Raw genomic sequence first — 23962 nt, 5'->3', positions numbered from 1 at the left:
AAGGCTCCATGGCCAGGGATACAAGGGTTTTGCAGCAGTTTGCAGCAACTTATTACTGACAGCCTTAGTAAAACTTAGTCCACTATTTAGTTGTATTTTTTTATGTGTGTGCATTGTTTATTTATGCATTCTGTAATGTTTTTGAATTTAACCACATAGCTTGTTTGCTAAATAATGACTTTTCTTTGTTATTGTTAGAAGAAAAATGTCCTGTTTAAGACTTCAGGAAAGAACAAACTATCTTAACTTTTGAATTACTTAGTACAGCCCCCCCCCCCCCATCAGGTGGAATAGTGCATGCATATGTAGTCCCAGGATTGGGACAACTGTGCTGCTACATCATTTATGAATAATTAATTCAGAATAAGCACTTCCATAGACTTAGCAATATAAGATGGCCAAACTTTTGGTTCTTTAACCAGTTACATAAAAATCACTTTGTCCAGCTGTCAACTTTAATGTGTTTTATAATGTTATCAAAAGTATAATGTGTATCAACTTGTTTTTGTTACAACAGGCTAATAAAGCCAATAAAGGGCAGAGCTCCTTACTATCCAATAATATCATTTTAAAATGATTTATGAGTCCATATAGTAATGAAAATAATTATGATAATCCAATTACTAAAAGCATGCTGCATTACATAAAGTAGAGATTCTGTTGATTGAGTTTTTTTTTAGTCCTGTACAAACATTTATTATAGGGCTATTGTTGGGATAGTCAGGTGGTAGAAGGCATTTCCCCACACCATTTGTTAAAAACTTGGATTTCTAAACCACATGGTATCAGTTCCATAGTTGCAGTGAAATCCATTCCAAACTTGAGCCTTAGGTTCCAATCAAGTCAAGAATCTCAGATAAGCTTTGATTTTTCAACTATATGAAATACTTTTTCCATGTTCAAAACCCAGCTCCTAGTATTAGTCCAGTTTCAAATGCAATGTTAGTCATGTCAACCAGATTAAGAACTATTATGTCTATATATATTCCTTTTCTGAACCTAAATTGGGCTTTTGTTAGTTTGTTATTCTTTTCAACAAAATGGCTTCACTGAGCATGAACCATTATCTTAAACTTTCTTAACTTTACTATCCTTAATGCAAAAGGAATTACTTATGCAATATTTATTGGTTAGGAAAGTTGTAAGGCTGAGGTGCATGCTAGTTATTATTTATTGAAAAACCCACTATACAATAAACACTTCAACAATGGGGGAAAAGAGAAACTATAAAAATAATAAACTTAATGTCAAATAATTAGGTTATACACTGTGCTAACATGAACAACAAATGATAACAAAGTCACAAATAAAATATGCACAAACTTACAACTCTTAACTACACACAACACATTGGTAGTAGGCAGGGTTGTTACTAGCCAAAATGTCTGGAGGGGGGGGGGGCGCAAGAGATTTTACCAACTGGCTGGTCATTTGCACCACCTGTTTTTGTCAAAATTAGTGTAATGTCCATTTCAATTACAATAAGTAAAATCACTGCATGAGTTGGTAAAACCACTGCATTTAACCAACCGAGACTCAGATTTTGGTACATATCATGTCACTATTTCAATGCTGTTTATTTAACCAAATGGAAAATTGTAGCACCATCAGTAAAATCATGGCAGGAGTTGGTAAAACTGCTGCGTTTACCAACCAAGTTCAAAGTTTTGTAGATGACATGTCAGTATATTTTTGGTCTTTATTGAACAAAACAAAGAATTTTAGTGACATCAGAAAAATTGTTCTTTTTTTATTGACTGACACAAAACATGGGGGGGGGGGGGCTCCCCCATGCAAGATGACCCTGGTAGTAGTTACCAAGGATGGTTAAATATCTTTGCATTATGTTTCTTATTTATCAAAGATACTGCTTCCTCAGGATCAGCCGCTTCAAACCTCTGAACTATCCTAGAATTTAGTGACCATGGATGGTTACAAAATCTGGCAGTATTTTAAAATTTTGAGCAAGTCGTTCTGTTGTTTGGCTGATTAAGGATAGTCACCAGCACATGAGAAGAGAAGCATTGATACCATTGGGAATGCAGGAAGAATAACATTTTTTGGGGGATGAAAAACATAGTTTTTAAATAGAGCAGAAGAAGTTGCACCTCTTAAGTGGTTGGCTCATCTTAAGACAGGGATTCTTTGAGCCTGGAGAAGTGGCTCCTTAGATTTTGAAAAAGGGATTTTAAAACAGATTTGACAGTAAGAATACATATCACAAAAGCCTTAATGGTGCAACAATTTAAACCCCTTTCAGCAGCAAGAAGGTGCATAAGGGAGTCAAACGCTTGACTGACATCCAGTCCTCCAAGGAATAGGGGCAAACCTGAAGCATTGGATTCAATGAAAAAGTTTGGAACAGTAGAAAGTGCCTTAGGGCAACCGTGTTCATGCTGAAAGCCAAACTGATGAGGGGGAGTGCAGCACTTGGTCTTAAACTTATCTATAACAAATAATTCAAATAGTTTGCTCAGAGGTGTTGAAACAGTAAAAGGCCAAAACAAAGTACATTGAGTAGTAGTGTTACTCTTCTTGGGAATATGCATGACATCACCAAAACAGAATGACCAAGGGACAATACCTAGGGTAAGGATCATCTTTTGTTAGCAATGTTAGATATTGCACAAGGGTGGGGGGCACCATGTTTGATATACAAACCGCAAATCCCATGAATACTGAAAAACAATTTGGGCTTCAGCCTCTTAATTGCTGATTCAAATACAGATGCCATAACCACAATGTTACAAGTGGATACTGAGGCCTATTTAACAACTCTTCAAGATAATACTCAACTTTTGACTCAAGTATGGTATCTGGTGAAGAGAACTCAGCTGCATTATAATTATACCATTCAGCTGAGGTGAGATGAGATGGGTTTTATTTTCAACTAATAATTACATCATACTTACTGGTACTTACCACCTTTTTTAAATGACATTATCAACTAAACATAGAAAATGGTAAGAACGTGTGACGCTTTATTAAGCCACTATTGTGGCTTGATCAGTGTCACACAATCTTTCATCATAAACCAAACTCATTCACTCTTCCTACTCTTTTCAGTATATCAGCATCAGTAAATCAGAAGTAGAAACTGATGGGAATAATCAGGTTTACAAAGCACCTTGCAGATATAATTTCTATCCAAAGAAACTTTGGATGAAAATTCTATGAAGTGCCCCCAATGGCTTGCTAATTCCCCACTGGTTAAAAGTCCGAGATAAGGAATTAATGTTTGTCATTGCTTGGGGGATGTGATTTTCATCAAATTTGCATGTAAATATTGCAAATTTTAGGTATATACTTTTGTATTGCTGTATTTTGTGTATCACAGATTAAGAATAGAGTTATGAAAGCCAAATATGTTGTAAATTTATTAAATATTTAATAGAAATGTTTTTTTTTGGAAAATGCCCAATGTTAGAGTTCCTTGGCAGGTGAGTACAAAGAGATGAGGGTTTCTTCAGACCAGCTGTAATGCCACCATCCCAAATATTTAAGTTTATTCCAATACTACCCTTTTATTTCCATATAATTTACCAGGAACAAGCTATTAAATAATAAAAAAAGGCATGAAAAAAATGTAAATATGATCATGCAAAAACAGGAATGTATTTTTAATTCTATCAACTATATTTCTACAAAGCTGTCTGGCCTTCTCGACTCCCTTCCTCTTTTCTTACAAAATTACCTGAAAATTAGTTATTTTAGAGTGCTTTGGGAAATGAATGCTAAAATCTATCGAAGTTTGGACACTTGACCCTTGCTCTGCAAATTTTGGGTCTATACAAGTCTTCTACCAAGAACAACTGTCTTGCACTGTTTGATAGCGTTATAATTATAATGCACTGTTATATAGTCAAAAGTTGAGTATTATACTGTATTAAGTGTTATAATTAGAGATATTTCTTAAAAAAAAAAAAAAAAAAAACGTTTTACTAAGTTAAAAGTGTATCAAATTCCGTGAGAGGGAAAGGAGTCATAACGTTCAGGAGCACTAACGTCAGGAATTCGACAAAATCCGTCATAACATCGACAAAAAAAAATCCGTCAGAACCACTAACCGTCATAACATCTAAAATTTAAAACTTTAGTTTTTTAGGGTTTAGGGGGGAACAGGTACCTAGGTTAGGTTACGTATTTAATATATGCTATGCTTTATCCCCACCCACCTGATGTGCAAATATATATCCGGAATTTGTTTCTAAACTATTATATACTTATTACTATTATATAAACTTGTAAATTCTTTTTAGATGTTATGACAGTTAGTGGTTCTGATGGTTAGATGTTATGACGTTTAGTGCTTGTGACAGTTAGTCGAAATGGTAGCACCCCCCTTGAGACCAAATCACTCCAAAAATAATTTTATTTTAATTCTATCTATTTTTTAAGTCTATCAACTATATTTTACAAAGCTGTCTGACCTTCTCCTCTCCCTTCCTCTTTTCGAACAAAATTACCTGAAAATTAGTTATTTTAGAAACCTTTGGGAATTGAATGCTAAAATCTATCGAAGTTTGGATACTTGACCCTTGCTCTGCACATTTTGGGTCTATACAAGTCTTCTACCAAGAAAAACTGTCTTGCACAGGTTTTGCTGCCTTTCCATAAAATTGCCATGTAGAACTAACTTAGAAATGCATGTACTGTTAACAGTTAATTTGAATTACCTCATTTTTTTTGGGCCATTTTTCTATCTATCTTAGCTTTATTATTTGTTTTATTATTGGTCTTACATTTGACCTATATAGTCTGTTCTACATTTGTCTATCAGTCTATCTTGTCTGGTCACTATAAGTTAGTTTTTTTTTTTTTGCCCAGTATCATCCTAACTAGTAAAAAGTTCTTTACAACAAGCTTTAGCTATGTGTATGCGTGCAAAACATGTAGTATTCAAGTGAGGGATCAAATGGGCCAGGGTCCAACATATTTGTGAAAAAAAAATCTAATTTGAGTTTGTTACTGTCTTCTTGTCTCACTGTAGATGTGCTGAATGTATCTCTATTCTGTTGACCAATCCAGACAACAGGAGCGTAATTCGCTATGGGGCAAGGGGTCAACTGCCCCTCCAGACATAGTTTTGTCCACGCCCCCGACCTCACTTTGCCCCCCCCCTCCAGCTGAAACTTAGTTTCTGCAAAAAAAAACTTGTCAAAACTAAGATAAGTCTGCATAATTCAAGCATCCAGAGAAACAAGTAAGTTTTATTTAGTATACCTTTGCCCTAACGGTACTATATGGCTCATTTTTCATTTTTCACTGTCATTTTTTTCTTGATTTGGGAAAATCGGCTCCAACTTTGCCCCACCTCACCAAGATTTTGATAGAATTACACCACTACCAGACAAATAGGTTTGAACACTTTAATTCACCTGTCTTCCCATTCTTTGTCTGAAGGGCGAGGGTTTGAATCCTAGTGTATCCAATTATTTGGTTTGGGATGGGGGCCAGTGGCGTGACTCTGTAAGCTCAGCCAGAGTTGACACAGGTCTATAATGGGTACCTGGAGAAATCTGGGAAAGGTAAGCAGGAAGGGTGTTTGAAACCACAGGATGGCTGACCCCCCCCCCCCCCCCCCATTGCGCTTGCTGGCTGAAGGGCCTTGAGATGGAGATCACCACCGGTTTGGACTTTAAGGATCTAGTGCTGTATTTCTTCTTGATTTGGGAAAATTGGCTCCAACTTTGCCCCACCCCACCAGGATTTTGACAGAATTACATCACTACCGGACAAATAGGTTTGAACACTTTAATTCACCTGTCTTCCCATTCTTTGTCAGAAGGGCAAGGGTTTGAATCCTAGTGTATCAATTATTTGGTTTGGGATGGGGGTCAGTGATGTGACTGTAAGCTCCACCAGAGTTGACCCAGCTCTATAATGGATACCTTGAGAAATCTGGGAAAGGTAAGCAGGAAAGGTGTTTGAAAGCACAGGATGGCTGACCCCCCCCCCCCATTGCGCTTGCTGGCTGAAGGGCCTTGAGATGGAGTTCACCACTGGTTTGGACTTTAAGGATCTAGTGCTGTATTTCTTCTTGATTTGGGAAAATTGGCTCCAACTTTGCCCCACCCCACCAGGATTTTGATAGAATTACATCACTACCGGACAAATAGGTTTGAACACTTTAATTCACCTGTCTTCCCATTCTTTGTCAGAAGGGCAAGGGTTTGAATCCTAATGTATCAATTATTTGGTTTGGGATGGGGGTCAGTTATGTGACTGTAAGCTCCACCAGAGTTGACCCAGCTCTATAATGGATACCTTGAGAAATCTGGGAAAGGTAAACAGGAAGGGTGTGCAAAAGCACAGGATGGCTGACCCCCCCCCTATTGCACTTCCTGGCTGAAGGGCCTTGAGACGGAGATCACCACTGGTTTGGACTTTAAGGGTCTAGTGCTGTATCCTTTACTTTTTTTTTCTTCCCATTCAGTATGCCTTGAAACATCAAATTCACATAATTGCAATGTTTGTTCAATTCTGTTTAAATTTGGCAGAATTTATTCTGTTGTTAAGAGTGGGCACAGCTAATTCCTTGTTCTAAAACTGCAGCTTCTGACACTGTGTAAAATTCTACTAATAAAAGGAAATATAGAAGGAAAATTACAAAAGGAAAGCCAAAGTAAAAAAGTGAAATATAGTATTTATAGAGTAAAGTATAAAAGCATAATAAAGTAAAAAAAAGTATAAAAGGAAAGCCAAGTAATCTATACAAGAACTTTAATAACAGCATTAAGAATGCTGGGGAGATAAAGAAATAGAGTTACAGGACATCTTAGGAACAGAAGTAAGGGACTGGTCAGAAATATCACATATGTCAAAATGACTTGCCTAGTCTGCAGTTGTATTTTCAATGGGAAAATTGCCTTTTTTGTTCATTATTTTCTAGGTCAGAGAATCTTAAAACTTGAGGTACAATCACCAAGAGAAGTTTTATACCTACAAGGTTGAATAAAATTTTCATCTTGGATGTGAAAGAATGGGTACACCTGACCTTTTTGATGAAGCCATGGTTAAGCAAGGTAATTAGTATTTCTAAGAATTTAGCCAGGTTATCATGAGCAGAGATGAAAAATGTAAATGATTTATACATTATCAGTTCCACCAAAAAAAGACAGGAATAGAATTGTTTTATTTGTGAGTGAACTTATTGCCAAAGTATAGAAACAGGGTCGAAGGTTTTTTTTTAAGGAAAAATAATGTAGGTTATTCTAAAACTTTCGAGGGAAAGCAGGATCCTTGAAACCTAACTTAAAATTGTAGGGCATGTCTGTTGAAGGTAGCAAAAACCATTGAATGTAGGCTACTCAAGAAGAGTTTTGGAAAATATTCTTTGTCTCCTCAGTTTATAAAACTTTAATTGGGTATAAGTAACCAGGCTTGCCAACCTGAAGAATCAAAGTTTATTTCTTCTTTTTTAGTCGGAATTGCTACTGAGTTTTCAGTTGGCATGTAGTCTTCTTGTACAGTGGTTAAAATGGTTGTATTTGAAATCGTTCCTAGTGGGACAATAGTACATTATGGAATATGCTTGCAAGTATTTCTTGCTTGCAGATATGATTAATTAGTGACATTCTTCAGTGGAGTTTTTACATCATAATTTAAAGTTAATCTATGTAAAGATTCATTCATAGAAAAATAGATATTCCTATGAACGAAGGCATCAAATCTGAGCATAATTTAAATTGATCGATAATAAATTTGTATTTAAGTCAGGTATTCAATTTTAATTCATTTTATTTATAATAATAAAAAAAGGGAAATCCGAACCTAGTGAGACTTCGAATATTTTTATTTGCTAGTGTTTTGTAAGAAATTAATGTTCAATTAGATACAAACTGTAAATTTTATTGTTTTCAAAAGTATGGCTTTGAAAGATTTTGTATTCATGTCCAAAGCTCTGTACAAATACTTTTTTGGTTATATTTGATTATATTTGGAAAGCTCTGGCTTATATTAATTTCAAATCACCAATGGCTAACAAAAATTACCCAGGGAGGTTGCGGGCCATTGAGCCCTTTGGGATATTGTTTTTATTATTGTTATTTATGGAAATAAATGGAACTTGAACTTGAAGGTGGAGAGATAATCTTAAGAACCATTTTTCCTTGAAATCAGAGGCTAAAAAGGCCCTTTAAGCCAAAGAGCACAAACCTTTTCATTGATAATTAAAATTTTAAATCTTGTAGTTTATAAAAGAAGAAGATTTGTATTCGTAGGTCGATTCTTATTACAACAATTTATTTTACAGTTTTCTTTTAAAAATTTAACTTATTTCTGTATGAAGATGAGCAGGTTTTATGGATTACAAACTGTGATGTATCACCTAAGGAGGTGGGGAATACCATTCCAACTAGTATATCTACAAAATTTGAAATTGATTTCTGGTCTCCTAACTTTGATTTAGCTACTAGCAAGAACAAAGTTAAACAACCAATAAACATCTACTGAAATTCATGTATGTGTGTGTGTCTTTGCACGTTTAATGTTCATGGAAAGCAAAATACTGATCCAGATAGGAACACAAATTTGTAACGATTCAATGCTAACGTTTTCATTGCCAATTTAAATTTAAATCTAGCAGTTTTCGAGAAGTAGCAGAGATTCGTTTTTTTATATTGTTCTGAGTGTAAATTTGTCTGCAATTTTCTTTCAGGAATTTAAGACTTATTTTCAAATGAAGATCAGCAGGTTTTAGGGATTACAAATTGTGATGTATAATGTAAGCAGGAGGATAATGCCTTGATCATTCCATCCGGTATTTCTACAAACTTTGCAATTGATTGTCACTCTACTAAATTGGATGTAACTGCTTGTATGAACGAAGTTAAGAGCTAATACAAATTAACTGTACTTTTCTTTCAGAAATTGAGAACTGTCTTCCAAATAAAGATGACCAGGTTTTAGGGATTACAAAATGTGATGTATCACATAAGGAGGAGGATAAAGCTTTGATTATTCCACCCAGTATTTCTACGAAACTTGAACCTGATTTTCACTTCCTTCAATTGGATTTAAATAATTGCATCAGTGAAGGTATGTCTTCAAATCTCAAGAGTTTACATATATATATATATATATATATATATATATATATATATATATATATATATATATATATATATATATATATATATATATATATATATATATATATATATATATATATATATATATATATATATATATATATATATATATATATATATATATATATATATATATATATATATATATATATATATATATATATATATATTTGGTAGCCTTTTGAAAGTAAATATCAGCTTATCCATTAAACAAAATCTATGTGAACAAAATCAAGTTATTTATTTACAGAATATTATGTGAGTGTATTCCTGGATCTATACCAGTGGTGGTTCCTTCTCTTGCGCCCGGGAAAAATCTTGAGATTGGAAACAGGCTGTAAAATTCAAACATATATAAGCAAAAAAAGAAAGAAAAAGAATTGAAACATCATGATAAGACACATCTGAAGTGTCAGAGTTCTCTGAAAGACTAAAAAACAGAACACCTCAGCAGTCAGCTAAGATTAGTGCAAGCCATTTTTATTTAACCTTCAACAATACTTATTGTTAATCAACTGGCGCTTAAACTCCAATCCATATTGCTGTCAAAAGAATTGTAATATTGGAGAGAATTGTTAAAAACGAAGAAAGTAATATTTGTAAGAATGCTTTTTTTTCTTAGTCGAGTGTCATTTGCTGTTGTGTCGCTGCTTTTTCATTCAAAAAGCTAAATTGTAATTATAAGAAAATGTATTTACCATTTGCCAGCTTTAAGGGGCCTCCCCCAGGCCAGTCAGTGTCTCCCCAGGTGGGGATAGGGGAAAGCCCTAAAGATATGTAGGGTACCTCCATAGGAGGCACTGACCAACGGGGGGTTCTTGTCCCTGGGAGTCCATAATGAAAACTGGGACACCCTCGCTCGGGGCCATAAATACAGGTGGAGGAGGTAGAAATCCCCTCAAATGTACACGGCCCACCGGCCTGTCCACACGTCCCGTGAGTTACAAACCTTCTCCCAGTATTGGGTTAAATTGCATGGTGATTCAGAACACCATCGTGGGAGGATCCTCTATACGAGGACAACTGCAGCAGGACATAAGATCCAGATCTATGGACAACGGTCTCTGCAAAGGGCTGCCTTGACCCTTTCAGGATACCTGAAAGACTGGGGACCATACGGTCAAGTTTATTCCCGCTTGAGGATTGGCGCCCCTCGAGGAAATTGTAGCCTAGTAAACGAAATAGTATTTGCAAAGGATTCTGATTAATGGATAATTTTCCTTGTTGATGGAAGAGCATTGCCAAGTGCTGAAAACCATGTTGTGACCAAGATGGGTCCAGAATTGCACAAAGCCTGCATTCATACTGAAGGTCCCAGGGACTTCTTGCTGTCTGGTTCTAAGCCGGCTTAAGCGTTTCGGTGTAGACTTGATAAGATATGTGATCCCCGTCCAGTAAAGGTATCCGGGATCGTTGCTTTTCCTGAGGCCAAAATAATTTCAATGACTTAAAGAAAATGAAAATAAGAACTTGGAATGCTATGGCGTTAAAAAATGACTATCGTGTCGAAATTTTGATTGACGAATTCAGACGATTCAAACTGGACTTATTAGGAGTTTCAGAAACTCATATCCCAGGGGTAGGAGGTATGAAATTAGGTTATATAGAATTTGTTTACCCAGGCAGGAAGGTTTGGGTACATAGACAGGGAGTGCGGCTCATAATAAATAAGAAAGCTGCTAAGTCTTGTTTAGGTTGGGAAGGTATTAATAGTAGAATACTAATTGCTCATTGTCTGACTAAAAAGTTCAGGGTATCAGTTATAGTAGTGTATGACCCTGTAGAAACAACTGGCGAAGATACTAGTGACTCAGATGAATTTGACCCACAGTTATAGGAGCAAATAGACAGGGCTCCAGGTAGAAATATAGTGTTTTTACTAGGAAACTTTAACGCCCTGGTCGGTAGAAATAAGGATAGATGGTATCCTAGGCTAGGTAAATTTGGTGTAGGAAAAGAAAACAGTAATGGCTACAAACTTTTGCACTTCGGTAGGTATAACAATTTATTTATAACCAATACATTGTTTGGTCATACAATGGCCCATAAGTTAACATGGTATTCACGTGATGGTAAGACAGCAAACCTTATTGACTATGTTATAGTAAACCGAAGACTGGCAGGATCAATACAAGATACTAGGATTTATGGGAGTGCTGTTATTGATGTTAAAAGTAAAGATCACCATCTAGTAGTGTCTAGGGTGAATTTAAAGCTGAAATTTCGGAACGGTAGCTACCTTCCAGGAAGCTATGATTTGGTAGACTCCAGGATTAGAATTTGAGAGAAAATTGCCAGGAACAGTTGAATACTAAACTTTAGAGTTTAAAATTTGACAATGTGGAAGATGGATGGAATAATTTTAGGAAAACAATTTGTGAAGTTGCTGATGGTGTCTTAGGGAAGAAAGTTAGGACTGCAGCTAGGAATATTATTGAAAAGGCTTTATGTTTAATAGAGAGGAGAAGGGGCTTGTACAAGAATTATCTGAGTGATAGATCATATGAAAGCAAAGGAATTAAAGAAAATGGAGACAGCATTAAAATATGAACTAAGGAGGTGTGAAGTGGAGATCATGGATAAAATTGCCGAGGATCTGGAAGATGCAGCTAGACGGCATAATAGTAAAATATTGTACTGACATGTTAATAAATTGAGACGGAACAGACAATTCAGACTTGTCCCAGTTAAAAATAGGAATTGGGCCACAATTAGTGATAACGAAAAAGTTAAAGAGAGATAGGCAGAACATTTTGAGAATGTGCTAAACCGAGATAAAGTTGCAGGAAAAGATATAGAGGAAAATGAAAAAGTTTGTGATACCTTGGATGTGAAGGAAGATCTGTTTTGCGAGGAAGAATTAGCGACAGTACTAAAAGGATTTAAAAATAATAAGGCTCCAGGTGCTGATAGTGTGGTAAATGAATTTCTTAAATATGGTGGCTCTGAAGTTAGAAATAAGTTATTGAAGATTATGCATATGATTTTTGAAAAAGGGGAAGTACCTACTGATTTTTGGAAAACATTAATTAAACCATTGTAAAAGAAAGGTGACAAGAGTGAGCGTGGTAATTATCGAGGCATTAGTCTGGTCTCGGTAGGTAGCAAATTACTTAGTAATATGATACTTTTTAGACTGAGAGATGCTGTAGACAAAGTTTTAAGAGAAGAACAGTCCGGTCTCAGAAAAGGCAAAGGATATGTCAACCAAATTTTCACCCTTAGGTCAATATTTGAGAAGTGCCTGAGTTGTCAAACACCTTTGGTCCCGTGTTTTATAGATTATGAGCAAGCATTCGATTCTATTGATAGAAGCGCTTTAGCACAGGTCTTATCCTGGTATGGTATACCAAACAAATACATTAAAGTGATTAGTGCTATGTACGAGAATAACACTGCTGCGGTTAAGGTAGGAAATGAGATTAGCACCTGGTTTTGTATTAAATCAGGAGTTGAGCAGGGTTGTGTTCTATCCCCCTGTTATAGGGATCATTTTGATGGACTTTGTCTTAAGGAGCACAGGAAAGGCAATGGGAGACCACTGAATCAAATGCAGAGGAAAAACTCTCCTGGACTTAGATTATGCTGATGATTTAAGCATCCTTGATGAAAGTGTGAGCAAAATGAATGAACTTTTAGAGGTTTTGTAAGTTCAGGGTGCTAAAATAGGTTTAAAAATTAATGTTAAGAAGACTAAGAGAGGGTTGAGAGACTAAAAATCTCGCCTAATAGAGGGAGGTACAGCCACCGAGGCTTATGTAAACTTTACCATAGTTTTTGTTCTCCTGCAATTCTTTTTCTTTCCGGTTTGCAGCCTCTACTGCGCAAAAAAGACCGTCTTCAGCTAAGGAGAGGCTATTTTAAATATTGTAAATTCCTGCTATATTTTGCCAAGGTGGTACAGAAATCACAAGATTATTTCTCATTTTTGACTTATCGACCTGCTTGACAACATCGCTAAGGATCTGAGGACCAATACTCCAAGGAAGATATGTGGCAGTGTTCCCCTCCCTTATTTTTTCCCAGATTAATGATTCTATGGATATTGTTAAGTTATTTATGTTGTGTTTTCCTTATTATATTCTTGTGGATATTATTATTTTGTTTTTTCTTTTTTTACTCCGCATTTGTTTTATATTGTGGGTTACAAATAAACTTACTTACTTACTAAGGCTAGTGTCATCCTTTAATCTCACTTTCTAGGGCTATAATGAAAGAAAAAAGTTGAGATGGCTAGGGGACTTTGCGCGGATGAAGGGTGACAGATTGCCAAAGATTGTTCTTTTCGGCTAACCGTGTAGGGCTAAACGGAAAGTAGGTAGTCCCTGTCGTGGGTGGGAGGACGTCATAAAGAAAGATTTAAAGGAAATGGGAACTTCCTGGGAGGGTGTAAAAAGGGAGGTTTTCAATAGATTGGGATTTAGGAGGAGCGTGCATAGCTGTGTTGGCCTCAGGTGGCTTGGTGCTGCGGTGGTTTGTTAGTAGTAGTAGTAGTACAAATTCTTTTTGCTTGGTAGAGAAAAGGAGGGGCTTGTACAAGAGTTTTTTGAGTGATAGATTATGTGAGAATAAGATGAAAGTACGGAAAGTAGAGAAGGTATTAAAATAAGAACTAAGTATATGCGAATTGGACACTGTGCATAGAATTTCCAATGATCTGGAAGATGTAGCCAAACATGGTAAAATATTGTATTGGCATGTTCAGAAATTTACAGAAAGTAGTCAGTCTGGACCTGACCCAGTTAAAGATAGGGAAAATCCTCAACTTATAGCCAGGGATGGGCAGAATATTCTTAGAATATGGCAAACCGTGTTAATGTTGTAGGAATCGATTAAATATCCAAGGATCCAAGGGCCATAGAGAATTTTTAATTCTCTTTTTTCTCAGCTCACTCCTAAGCTTTTAAATCATCTCCTCCGTACAAAGCTATTGGGAAAACTAGTAGATGGGACGCATATGGCTTATTACTTTGGCTGCATGGGGCAATGGCTCTGATTTCATAGTCTCATTTTATTTTTATCATCAACAATACTCTGTTAATCTTGGGTTTTAATTAGATAGAAAATTTTTTATGAAACCTGACAACTTGAGAAATTTTTTCAAGAATATACTCTATAATATTTAAAAATATACAAAATCCTTTTCTAACACAAATTTTAAATTCTTCTTTTTTTTTAATTTATCCTGTGATATTTGGTCCATACTGAAATATCCTGGATGTAATTTCTTTCCTTGTTTGCTCTTCTTTTTCATTTTCTAGAAAATAATTTATTACCTTCACATATTTCTCGAATGTATTTCCTACATTTCCTTTCATTACTCTATCTTTTCTAACATTAAACTACTCATGTAAAATCTCAATCTAAAATAAAGAAAAAAAACCCTTCCTACTGCTATACATCACCTGTGCGCTCCATACCCTATTATTTTTTTCTTCTCCCTCTACCCATTTACCCTATCTTTTTAATTTAATATTGTCTTTGAGAAATATTTGTTAATAAGCTATTGCTTCTGTATGATAATATGTTAAAATTTCTAAAATTTAAAATATTTTCTGTTTTAGGAGCTCAAGTCTCCCCGCCATTTTACCATAAGGAGTCTTTTGAAGCACAATCATCTAATATAAGAGCAGAACTGGAAACAGGTTCAGCTTGCCAGCATAAAGTGGAAAGTACTACTGAATTAAGCAGAAGCTCTAATCATAAAAATGATGCATATTCAAATAAGGGAGGGTACACACACTTCTTTTTTGCTGTAAGGCAACAAACTTGTAAGGAAAAAGTTTGGGGTCATTCTAAGTTGAATACACATCCACGGACTCCCACCCAAGACAAAGTTTTTAAGTGTTTAATTTGCAATAAAAGTTTTACTCGGGCTTATAATTTAAACACTCATCAGAGAATCCATACTGGACATAAGCCTTATGAGTGTATTATATGCAAGAAAATGTTTTCTACCAGCTCTAATTTGACTATACATAGAAGAATTCATTCTGGCGAGAAACCATACGAGTGTGCCATATGTGAGAAAAAGTTTTCTTGCAGCTCCCATTTGACTGTACATAGAAGAATTCATTCTGGAGAGAAACCATATGAGTGTGCTGTATGTGAGAAAAAGTTTTCAAGCAGTTCTGATTTAATTGCTCATGGAAGAATCCATACTGGATATAAACCATATGAGTGTGGCGTTTGTAAGAAGAAGTTTTCTCACAGCCCTGATTTGAATGCACATGGAAGAATTCATACTGGGCATAAACCATATGAGTGTGATATATGTGAGAAAAAATTCTCTACCAGCTCTAATTTGATTGTACATGGAAGAATTCATACTGGGCATAAGCCGTATGAGTGTGATATATGTGAGAAAAAATTTTCTAGCAGCTCTTATTTGATTGTGCACAGAAGATTCCACTCTGGAGAGAAACCATACGAGTGTGGTATATGTAAGAAAAAGTTTTTTAGCAACTCTCATTTGATTGTACATAAAAGAATTCATTCTGGAGAGAAATCATATGAGTGTGGTATATGTAAGAAAAAGTTTTCAAGCAGTCATAGTCTGAGTAGGCATAATAAAATACATACTAATGCATAATAAAATGCATTTTAGACACACTAAAATAAGAAAAGCTATAGAATTGTGTTCCATGTGGAAACAACTTTTCTTTTTTATTATGGCAATTTCCTTGGTGGCTTTCATCTGTGTTTTTTTTATCAACAATGTACAAATCTCGAAACATCACAAAAAAAAAAACAGTGAATAGCGATTCTTGGTGATTTTAGATCCGTGAGCCTCATTTAGTCTATGTATAATCTAGTTGTTAGTTGTCAAAGTGTTAGGAATTCTTCTTTGATTGTATATAAAAGAATTCACTCTGAAAAGAAATCGTACAAGTGTGGTATATGTAAGACAAAGGTTTAAGCAGTTATAGTCTGAGTAGACGTAATTAAATGCAAATAAGCATGTTGGAATTCGTAATCAAAGTAAGTAGGTTTATTTATAACCGGCAATTTTACAAAAATGAAAACATCCTCATTATGTCCATCGTTTATAAATCGGAGTGAAATAACCGAGAGGATCACTGGCGCTCATCTTTTTTGCAGCATCAGACTTTAGATCTTAAGCGATGTCGTCAAATGGGTCGCCAAGTCCAATTTGTACCATCTTGGCTAGTATATCGAAATTTTATAGTGTTTAAAATAATCAATCCTTTATTGAAAAGGGTCTCTATTCCGCGTTAAAGGCTGGGAACCAGAAAGAAACAGAATTGTTGGAGAGTAAAAACTGTGGCAAAGTTTACATAAAACTCGACGGCTATCCAACTGGTAAAGTTTTACCATACGGATACATTGTAAAGCACTAGCAGCCATAGACGAACATGTGGACAAAAAAGTAATGCCAAGTAGGGCCCGGCCGATTTGGATTTTTGGGGTCCGATACCGAGGTATCGGTAGCATGCCGATACGATACAGATATAATTTGCTGATAAATTCCATTCCGGTAAAATCTTACCCAAAGTTTAAACCCCCCATTCTCTGCCCATATTCGTACACCCATATTTCTTCCTGGTTTATTACACCAAAGAACAGCCTCAGTAATTCACTGTGGTTCCAAAAAGTCGATTTAGTCTTGATATCATGGTTTTGAATCTTGAATTGAATCTTGGATCTTTCATCCACACAAGTGAACATTCATAAAGCAAAAATGTATGGTTTATTGTATTCTTTATAGTTGTTTTGGTAGAGGATATACCTGCTTGAAGTCATCATACATTTAGAACATTGCTGTATTGTGCGTGGATAGACAAGTATCGACCACAAAAATACTTCGACATCATTTGACCCATCTGCGCTGCTCTCTTCACCATGGTCAGACTTAGATGGTGGCTCTTTCTCTAAAGACTGGGCTAGCAAAAATTAATTGGTAAAATCTGGTGCCATCTTTTGGACAATTTGTGCAAAAAAAAAAAAAAAAATATGTCGGCCGATAACTGATATTTTTTTCCGATATCTGATAATAACACTGACCCTCATGTCGGCCCAATTTTTATCGGTCGGGCCCTAAATGCCAAGCCATTTCATCTTTGAAACACACCCGAATAGTGTCATACCCACACGTAAAGGAGGAGCAGGGTTAGAAATATTGAAAAAAAGAAACTCGTATTTAGAAGTATTTACGGAAAGTCCGACTTTGCCCAGAGTGTCAGTGAGAACATGCAGATTATCTTGAATGATGCATATCCATTTAGTAATATGTGTAATCAAGACAATTAGTCTCATCTAGTCTATGCTTAGCTTTCATTCATGTCAACTGTCAGTGTCGATAAAAAAAAGTGATTGGAGGATAACCAGCTCTTATGATAACCGGCTCTTACGCCCTTTTTACCCCAGATGCATTCGATCAAAATTTCGAAATAGCCATTTTGTTCAAAAGAGTCCAAAAGTTAAAGAACTATAACTCACTGGTTGACAAATCCCCCAGAGCACTGGGAGAAGTGCTGTAACTTATGCAAGTTGCCCATTGTTAACTTATAAGGTTTTTGTGGAAGGGGCGGTCGTATTAACTTTGGAGGGGGCTCATTCAAGTGGAATTTCAAAATTATAGCTGTCATATGGTTCATGCCATTTCCTTTATATTTTGCTTGAAAGAAAATGAACATTTTAAACTTAAAGTTAAACTTAATAAAGCCAATTACCGTAATTTCTATTAGAACTGAGTTAAATATTTTTTTTAGCCTATTTCATTCCCTATACGTTTGAAAGTAGCTTAGTTAAAAAGAAGAATTTACTATAAAAAACAGAGAGTTCAAACAGTAAAAAAAAAATCAAACTGTTTCAAATATATATATATATATATATAAATACATATATATATATATATATATATATACTATGTGTATATATATATATATATATATATATATATATATATATATATATATATATATATATATATATATATATATATATATATATATATATATATATATATATATATATATATATATATATATATATATATATATATATATATATATATATATATATATATATATATATATATATAACTATGTATAACTATATATAAACTATAGACTATGTTAGAATAAAGGAAGTAGGGAAGGAAGGTCTGGACTTCTCCCATTAAGGATAGGGAAGAAGTCAAACATTTTAGGGTAAAACATTCTAGTTTGGCCACAGCTATTCAAAACTGGGTTAACGATATTTGAAAGGGACTGGGTTGACGAGAAATGTGTTCACACTGACTGGCATAAAGCAGTACTACAGTGAACGCTACATGAATACAGATTGCCAAAAGAGCATATGTGCAATATCCCAGGAACAGCTAAGGGTATTACTTTGGAGCTTTCTGAGAATGTTGTTGGGGGTGCTGAACAGAATCAAAAGAAACTGTTTGAATCCAATTTGTCAAAAGAGTATATCTGCGATACCTCAGCATAGTCTTAGGATATTAAGCTGAAACTTGCAGGGTGTTTGTTGAGGATATAAAATAAAACGAAAGACACTATTCGTATCCAGTTCGTCAAAAGGATATATTGGCAATATCTCAGTAACAGTTAAATGTATTAAGTTTACACTTTCAGGGCATGTTGAACTAAATTTAGAGACAGTATTTGAATCAAAAGTTGTTTAAAGGGTACATGCGATATCTCAGGAATGGTTACGGAAAACTTTCGGGGCATGTTGAGTGGGATGGTCAATTGATGTATTTCTATATTCAAGTTTGTAACATGGTGTGGATTAGAAAGAAGCCCAAAGATTATGCAAATTTTATATCTATTATTTAAATAATATATCCTGAACCTATGTATCCTAAGTTCTACATCAGAGCTATTATTAGTACTTATTGAAAATTTTTGTCCAAAGTATATATAGCAAGCGAAAATCTTAGTTCTTATGGTGAAAACTAAAGAAAGCCTTACGATTGTTCGTTTGACTAACCAATAAAAAACAAACGAATATTGATATAAAAAAAAACTTTCCAAAAGACAAGTTTTCAAAGAAAATTGAAGAGATACATTAAACCGTGGATGAGCAAATATAAATTCAAACAATAATGCAAGCGTTAAACGAATATAAATCCCTTAGTAAATAAATAAAACCTTAAACATACAGAAATTATAATCAAGTCAAATTTTAAACAAGCAGAAAAAACCCCAAACAGGAGCAAGGGTAATGCCCTCTACCTCTTCTTAAGACAAGAACGTAATTTGTGCTTTTACTCAAAGCAAAATACATTTAAACATTTTCTTTTTTATAAGGTGACTTTCTCATGCGTGTCTAGTCAGACTTCAATGTCTAGGCAACGACCGTTCACAAGTAAAATTTGGTGCTTAGCTAGACACGCTAGACAAGGGGCTTAGCTAGACTTTGAGTTCTAAACTCTAGAACTCAACGTCTAAGATTTTCAATTACAGCCAATCAGAATGTGTCGAGTTCCACTAGTTTCATCATCTATGTTTACATATTTAAACTGACATTTAATTTTGGTTTTCTCATTAATTGTTTTTTTTTTTTCGTTTTACGCAAATATGCAACACCAGACATAATAGAGAAGCACACTAAGGCAATTGTTTGGCTTACCTCATCCATTATCTTTTGACAGTAAAAACAGGGATTACAATTTTGAAAGTTTTGCCCGTATAAGCTCTTTTGATGGGCTAGAAATGACAACTGTAATCTATTTGAAACTAACTTTGTAATTTTAGCTAAGCACCGAATTTTACTTGTGAACAGTCGTTGCCTAGACATTGAAGTCTGGCTAAACACTTGTTTAGACATGGGATTCTAGCTAGACATGCATGTGAACGTGGCTTAATGTAAACAAGTATAGAGTTGCTGAGACTTCCAGGAATGAATATTAATATATCTTAAACTGTCAATCCTTCATTCATTAATTGTTCAGTAATCTTCGTTATCATGACGGTTTCCGTTTTTTCAAAGTAATGACAAATAAAAACTGCTAGATCCAATTGCAAATTGTTTTTGATACCGATACCGTGCCAATTGACGTATAATTTAAGCAGAAGGATAATACTTTGATAATTCAACCCAGGATATCTGTCCACCCAGGATAAACTCGAAATGGATTTTCACTCTCCTAAATTGGATATAACTGCCTGCACGAACGAAGGTTCAGAGCTACTGCATCTGTTTTCAGAAATGTATGTCTGTGTATGTGCCAGTGTTTACATAAAACCCCCGTTTACATAAAATAGAGTGGAAAGAAGATTTAGCTCCCCCGAAAAGAAAGCTTGGAAAAGGGCCAACTTTATTGTTTTGTTTTTACTGGAGCAAAGGGTCTTCCGAATTTGGAATCCAAAAACAGTCCAAAACTTTTTCTGTTTGATTTTGTCCATGGAGGCCAAATACTGTGTAAGGAGCGTGAAAGGAACAAAGAGAGCCAGAAATCATCTAAAAAACATGATGAAAACACATTGTGCCTGACCAGTTCTAGATTTACAGCCAAAAAAAATGCAAAAAAAAGAAAAACTAATTTGTGTCCCAGCATCTCCAAAATTTAGCCCAGAACTTTGCATTGATGATTGGTCCATAACTTTTATGTGCAATCATTGATCAAAAAACAATATTGGTTCGCCCACAAAAAGGCCAACTAACTTTTTATTAACAATTTGAAATTGTTCATAAAGCGGTGTTCACATGCGTGTCTAGCTATAATCCGATGTCTAGACAAGTTTCTAGCCAGACTTCCATGTCTAGGCAACGGTCGTTCACAAGGTGAATTTGATGCTTAGCTAAAACTGCAAATTTAGTTTCAAATAGATTACAGTTGTCATTTCTAGCCAATCAAGAGAGCTTTTGCGGGCAAAACTTTCAAAATTGTAATCCCTATTTTTAATGTCACAAGACAATGGATGAGATAAGCCTAGCAATTGCTTTGGTGTGCTTAACTACTATGTCTGGTGTCGCATATTTGCAAAAATGAAAAAAAAAACAATTAATTAGAAAACAAAAATACAATTTCAGTTTAAAAATATAAATATAGATTATGAAAATAGTGGAACTTGACAAATTCTAATTGGCTGTAATCGGAAATCCTAGACATTGAGTTCTAGAGTCCAGGACTCAAAGCCTAGCCAAGCACCTTGTCTAACATGTCTAGCTAAGCACCAAATTTTACTTGTGAATGGTCGTTGCCTAGACATTAAAGTCTGGCTAGACATAGGATTCTAGCTAGACACGCATGTGCATCCCACTTAAAAGAAGTCGTTCGCCAAAAACAAAATATTGGGTTGCTTAAAAATGCAGCCATAAGAAGGCCAAAAACTATTTGTTGCAGTGTTTGAAGCTTAATATTGTTCATTTCAGTTGGAATTTAGTGCACAAAGAAGATTTTTGGTTGAGGGTCATGGTTCCTTCAAAATTATGGCAAAAAAAACAGTGCACTAAGCTGGTTTTTTGATTGACTTATAATTTTTTAGGGAGTGTTACTGGCGCAGTTAGGACGGCACAATTTTTTTGGAAAATTGGGTGCTAGGGAGTTGGGAAAAGGAGCAAAAATTGTCATATCCCCGTTTACTCTAAAACGCGCAGTTGTATATCCCTGGCCTAAGAGGGATTTAATATGAATAAGATTCAGTTTGAAGGGACTATTTCAATTTGGGTCCTTTTGTGGTCCGAAACTAGCGCGAGAACATGTTTTCCTTGTTAGTTTATAACTTATGTCCTTGATTTTTTGGTTCAAGAGTATTCAAATGGCGAAACAAATTGGTTTTTCTGGAATAGGAGTGAAAATATTTTTTTCTCTGAAAGGAGTTTGAAAGTTGCACATATAAGTAATTGGACAGAAAGATCATAATATTACAACAAAAAAAACCTATAAATTTCAAACGAAATGTTGAAACGCTGGTGAACTGTTGTTGTTTTTTTTTCTTTTGGTAGTAGTGGCAGCCCTTGTTTCAACCTCTCTTTGTTACATTTCAATGTGTCATGGCTTTATTAATTGTTGAAATAAAACAGTAACTTAAATATTTATACTTTATGTAATACAAATCAAGCAATAAAAGTGAAACTTTTTGAAATAAATATGTGTGATAGATAAATATGACATAATAGGATAATTAGTCTTAAAAAAAAAAATACTCTATTTGGTAATTTTTTTAATAATAAACAAATTAACGCCTAGCTTAGAGTTTTAGCTATTCTATGATGCATACATTTCTTTCTAATTCCTATTTGTGAACAAAATGTTAGGATTGGCCTACATTTTACTCAGCCAATCACGGTATTTTTACACAGTTTACTGCCAATTAATGGCTGTGCTTACCTTCTGCTACAGTAATCAAGAAAATTAAACTTTCTAGAGCTCCATGATGATACATTTTTTCGCTCATTTTCTGCGGAAAATTAACACAAGTTCTTTATTTTTACATATGGCGGACTATTCTGAAAGAAGAAGAAAACACAACTGATAAGTAAAGGTCTTTTCACTAATTTTGAATTTAAAATTGAATTTCCCAGTTTTTCTTTAATTTTGTAAAACGTATTTAGGTGTGAAATTTTTCCCTTAACGAATTCAAAGAATTAGTTTTCATGTTTTGTGTCCTTGGTACTTTCAGTTCTAGTAGTAAAAAAAACAACATTCTAAATATCAGCATGCAATAGCCTAGGCTAGCTATATCTAATTAATGTTTTAATTCTTACCTTCCAAGTTCATTTCCTTGATATATTCTCCCAGGCCACCAGGACCAAATGTTTTTAGAATGACCCTGATATCTCTTATTGTGTATTAATAGTCCAGAAAGGGAACTGTTTGACCCGGACAAATTGCAATATTCTTCCACTAACGAACTCCAAAAAATAGGTTGATTTCAAATATGCAAAGTTTTTTCATCTAGCTGTTTCACAAATATATTTTTTTTTTAAGTTGAGGTTGAACTTGAAGAGGTGAAATTCGTGTTTCCTTGTATAGGCGTACAACGTAAAATTAAAAATTTCATTTATCTTTTTAGGTTGAGTGATGAATATGTGGCAAACTACACTTAAACTTTAAATTGACGATATGTATTGTATCATTTGCAAAGGAGAAATAGTGGAAGAGTCGGGAAAAGTCGTTTTGGGAGAGAAAAATACAGGCTCGGTAAATGAAGCTAGTCGATCAAGAAGGCGTGAAGATTTTAAATCAGCTATTTGAAATCCTGTCCATTAGTCATGTAGGTCAAGCTTCACAAACAAGAAATCTATCTAAGAGTACTTGTCATCGTTGTCGCAGATGAAACGAAGTCAGAGGCGAGAATCTTCCTGTTTATCCAGAAACTTCAACTACAAATCCGATTGTCTCTTTTACTCTACGCCAGTTACCTTTGACAGAACGAAGAAGAAAGAAGACAGTTTCAAGGTTAGAACGAAAGATTTTGAAAACACAATAAGAGAGCTTCGTGGAAAAAGAAATGATGACTGTTCAGGAGTACTGATGACTAGAATTCTTTAGGGTCATGTTTATGGCCTAATATTATGCCATGTCTGTTCTTCCAAGGATATATGTTTTTTGAATTTATCCTTGTTATTCTCTTTTCTCTCTTTTTCTTTTTGTCTTGAAGACTATAAGATTCTCTTTTCCCCCTCTTTCTAATATCCATCTTCTCTTTTAGTTTGACCCATTAATGTTTGACCATATAATTTGTGACATAGTTTGACCATATAATGGCTTGAGCATTATATTAGTGTCTTGACTTAAATTAGATTTAAAGTTATAGTAGAAACTGTTTGATTAATTTGAGTTTGATTTTAATTTCCATTAATAATTTAATTTATCTGGGTGATATGGTTGATTTAACATTTATCCTCCGGTTTTAGGAATGCCTTGGATAGTCAATACATAGCAATTTTTA

General features: G+C 34.7%; 1 protein-coding gene across 2 annotated transcripts; it reads left to right on the top strand.

Moving 5' to 3' along the window:
* Positions 1–6749: 6749 nt before the first annotated feature.
* LOC148941677 (uncharacterized) lies at positions 6750–23710 on the top strand. Of its 2 annotated transcripts, XM_089103815.1 has the most exons (4): positions 6750–7025; positions 8869–9039; positions 14657–15535; positions 23084–23710. In XM_089103815.1, exons 1-4 carry the CDS (start codon positions 6983–6985, stop codon positions 23086–23088), a joined length of 1098 nt encoding a protein of 365 aa, XP_088959941.1. In that variant the 5' UTR covers positions 6750–6982; the 3' UTR covers positions 23089–23710. The 2 variants fall into 2 exon arrangements, with proteins under 2 accessions (XP_088959941.1, XP_088959940.1); XM_089103814.1 differs by lacking the exon at positions 23084–23710 and having other exon boundaries at positions 14657–17869.
* The last annotated feature ends 252 nt before the right edge of the window (positions 23711–23962 follow it).

This window comes from Artemia sp. Qi Xiang Cuo, chromosome 18 (assembly GCF_049724085.1).
Source record: "Artemia sp. Qi Xiang Cuo chromosome 18, ASM4972408v1, whole genome shotgun sequence".
Lineage (NCBI taxonomy): Eukaryota > Metazoa > Arthropoda > Branchiopoda > Anostraca > Artemiidae > Artemia > Artemia sp. Qi Xiang Cuo.
Note: the sequence above shows the minus strand (reverse complement) of the source record. Positions and strands in the feature narration are given on the sequence as shown.